This window comes from Calidris pugnax, unplaced genomic scaffold (assembly GCF_001431845.1).
Source record: "Calidris pugnax isolate Ruff unplaced genomic scaffold, ASM143184v1 scaffold100, whole genome shotgun sequence".
Lineage (NCBI taxonomy): Eukaryota > Metazoa > Chordata > Aves > Charadriiformes > Scolopacidae > Calidris > Calidris pugnax.
Window position 1 is genome coordinate 290,164 of NW_015090826.1, and position 2,289 is coordinate 292,452.

At 53.7% G+C, this 2,289-nt stretch overlaps 1 protein-coding gene across 1 annotated transcript; it reads right to left on the reverse strand.

Annotated features, from left to right (window-relative positions):
* Positions 1 to 62: 62 nt before the first annotated feature.
* On the reverse strand, positions 63 to 2,215 carry LOC106886921 (serine/arginine repetitive matrix protein 1-like). The gene is made up of 3 exons (XM_014940207.1): positions 2,131 to 2,215; positions 1,987 to 2,032; positions 63 to 574 (listed from the first exon to the last, which is right to left on the reverse strand). Exons 1-3 carry the CDS (start codon positions 2,203 to 2,205, stop codon positions 96 to 98), a joined length of 600 nt encoding a protein of 199 aa, XP_014795693.1. The 5' UTR covers positions 2,206 to 2,215; the 3' UTR covers positions 63 to 95.
* Between the last annotated feature and the right edge of the window lie 74 nt (positions 2,216 to 2,289).

The following is a 2,289-nucleotide window of genomic DNA, read 5'->3' on the forward strand; positions in this document are numbered from 1 at the left end:
GAGACTTCAAGCCACTGCTCTACAAAAGCCATTAACCTCCTTTTATCCTCAAGGGCCTGCATCTCCAGGACCACGGCCAACACAGACAACGGTGGTTACTGGGCAAGAATAACACAATTACGCTGTAACCACCCTAAAAGTCGTGCCATGAAATTAAATTTCAATTTGCTGCAGGCTGCTGCCCGGCCAGTTTCTTGAAAGAAAGATTGATAAAGGGAGAATGTACCCGTGACATCTTGGTGAACAGGAGGCAGAGATTTTCGGCGTTTTATCCCCTTCAGGCTCGAGCGACACCAAGAGCGACGCTTGGCTCGAGGAGTGGTGCCAAGAAGTCTCGGGGACAAGCTAAAGGAAGTCATTGCCTGGTCGTTCCTGGGACTGCTCCTCCAGGGAGACATCCTCTTGGGGCTGGGACCACGGGGGCTCTTCCTGAGCCTGGGACTTTCCTGGGATCTCTTCATCCCGGCTGCTCCGGTCGTCTCACGAGAAGTAACATTCTTCTTGCTCCCAGCAGTTACAGCAGGTGGTGTTAGGAATGGCTCAGAATCTGGTTTTTTCTCTCCAGGGTCAGATTCTGAGAAAAAAAAACAGATGTAATCAATATATTAAGAGCATAAAAAGTGAGAAGAGGGTCTTCCCCAGGGATTCAAAAGCATTGAACCTGTTCCTTGCGCTTTGCTTCCTACTTGTCCTGGTTTGAGTGATACAGGAATAATCTCAGATCATGAAGTCCAACCCTGACAAACCCAGCACCAACCCGTGTTCCTCAGCCCCACATCTGCCTAGCTTTTAAATCCCTCCAAGGATGGCAACTCCCCAGATGTAATCAATACATTAAGAGCATAAAAAGGGAGAAGAGGGTATTCCCCAGGGATTCAAAAGCATTGAAGCTGTTCCTTGCGCTTTGCTTCCTACCTGTCCTGGTTTGAGTGATACAGTGTCCTGGTTTGAACGATCTCAAATCATGGAGTCCAACCATTAACCCAACCCTGACAAACCCAGCACCAACCCATGTCCCTCAGCCCCACATCTGCCCGGCTTTTAAATCCCTCCAAGGATGGCAACTCCACCACTGCTCTGGACAGCCTCCTCCAAGGCTTGAAAACCCTTTCAGTGAAGAAACCTTTCCCAACATCCATCCCAAACTTCCCCTGGCACAACTTGAGGCCATTTCATAGAATCATAGAATCATTCAGGTTGGAAGAGACCCTTGGGATCATCGAGTCCAACCATCTCCCCTACTCTACATAGTCCTTCCCTACACCATATTCCTCAGCACTGCATCTAAACGGCCCTTAAACACATCCAGGGATGGGGACTCAACCACCTCCCTGGGCAGCCTATTCCAGTGCCCAACCACTCCTTCTGTGAAAAATTCCTTCCTAATGTTGTCTAAACCTACCCTGTTGGAGCTTGAAGCCGTTTCCTCTCGTTCTGTCGTTAATCACCTGGGAGAAGAGACCAGCACCAACCTCTCTACAGAGTGATGAGGTCTCCCCTCAGCCTCCTCTTCCTCATACTAAACAGTCCCAGCTCCTTCAGCCGCTCTTCATATGGTTTGTCTTCCAGGCCCTTCCTCTTGTCTTCTTGCTTGGGAGAAGAAACTGACCCCCTTTTTCCCCACACCCTCCTCTCAGGGAGTTGGAGAGAGCGAGAAGGTCTCCCCTCAGCCTCCTTTTTCTCCAGTTTCAACATCCCCAGCTCCCTCAGCCTCTCCTCACAAGTTCTCCAGCCCCTTCTCCACAGGCTCCAGCCCCCTCACCAGCTCCATTACCCTTCTCTGGACACAGAGAATATCTTACTTGTCCTGAGGGGCCCAAAACCGAATATTCGAGGTGGGGCCTCACTAGTGCAGAATCCAGGGGGGACCATCACCACCCCCCCAGTCCTTCTGGCCACATCATTCCCGATCCAAACCAAGATGCTACTGGTCTTCTTGGCCACGCTGCTGGCTCTTATTCAGCCGGCTGTCAACCTAAAGCTTACCTGACACCGTACCTTCGGCCGCCGGGCGGGCTCCGCCGGGGGAAAGCTGAGGTGGAGAGGGGAAAAAACGATTAGGAGCCCGGCAGAGAGGTGTCCCCGCGGGGCGCCTTCAGCCGGATCTCCCCCTTTATCCCCGGCGCTCACCTCCTCCTTCTCCTCCGGTCCCTCAGGCGGCGGCGCTGAGGCGGCTGAAGCGGCGGCGGGCGGGGGCTCCGCCATGATGGCGGCCGTTGGGCGCGCGGCACGGCGGGAAAACGGCGCCCCTCAAGGAGGAGGGCGCACGCGCAGAGGCCGCCTCGCTCC

Bases quoted from the DNA above. Each gene is read 5' to 3' on its own strand.
- LOC106886921 (XM_014940207.1), bottom strand. From the start codon at position 2,205: ATGGCGGAGCCCCCGCCCGCCGCCGCTTCAGCCGCCTCAGCGCCGCCG. The intron at 2,033-2,130 runs GTGAGCGCCGGG...TCTCCACCTCAG, and splicing joins GACCGGAGGAGAAGGAGGAG to CTTTCCCCCGGCGGAGCCCG. The intron at 575-1,986 runs GTAAGCTTTAGG...TTTTTTTCTCAG, and splicing joins GGCCGAAGGTACGGTGTCAG to AATCTGACCCTGGAGAGAAA.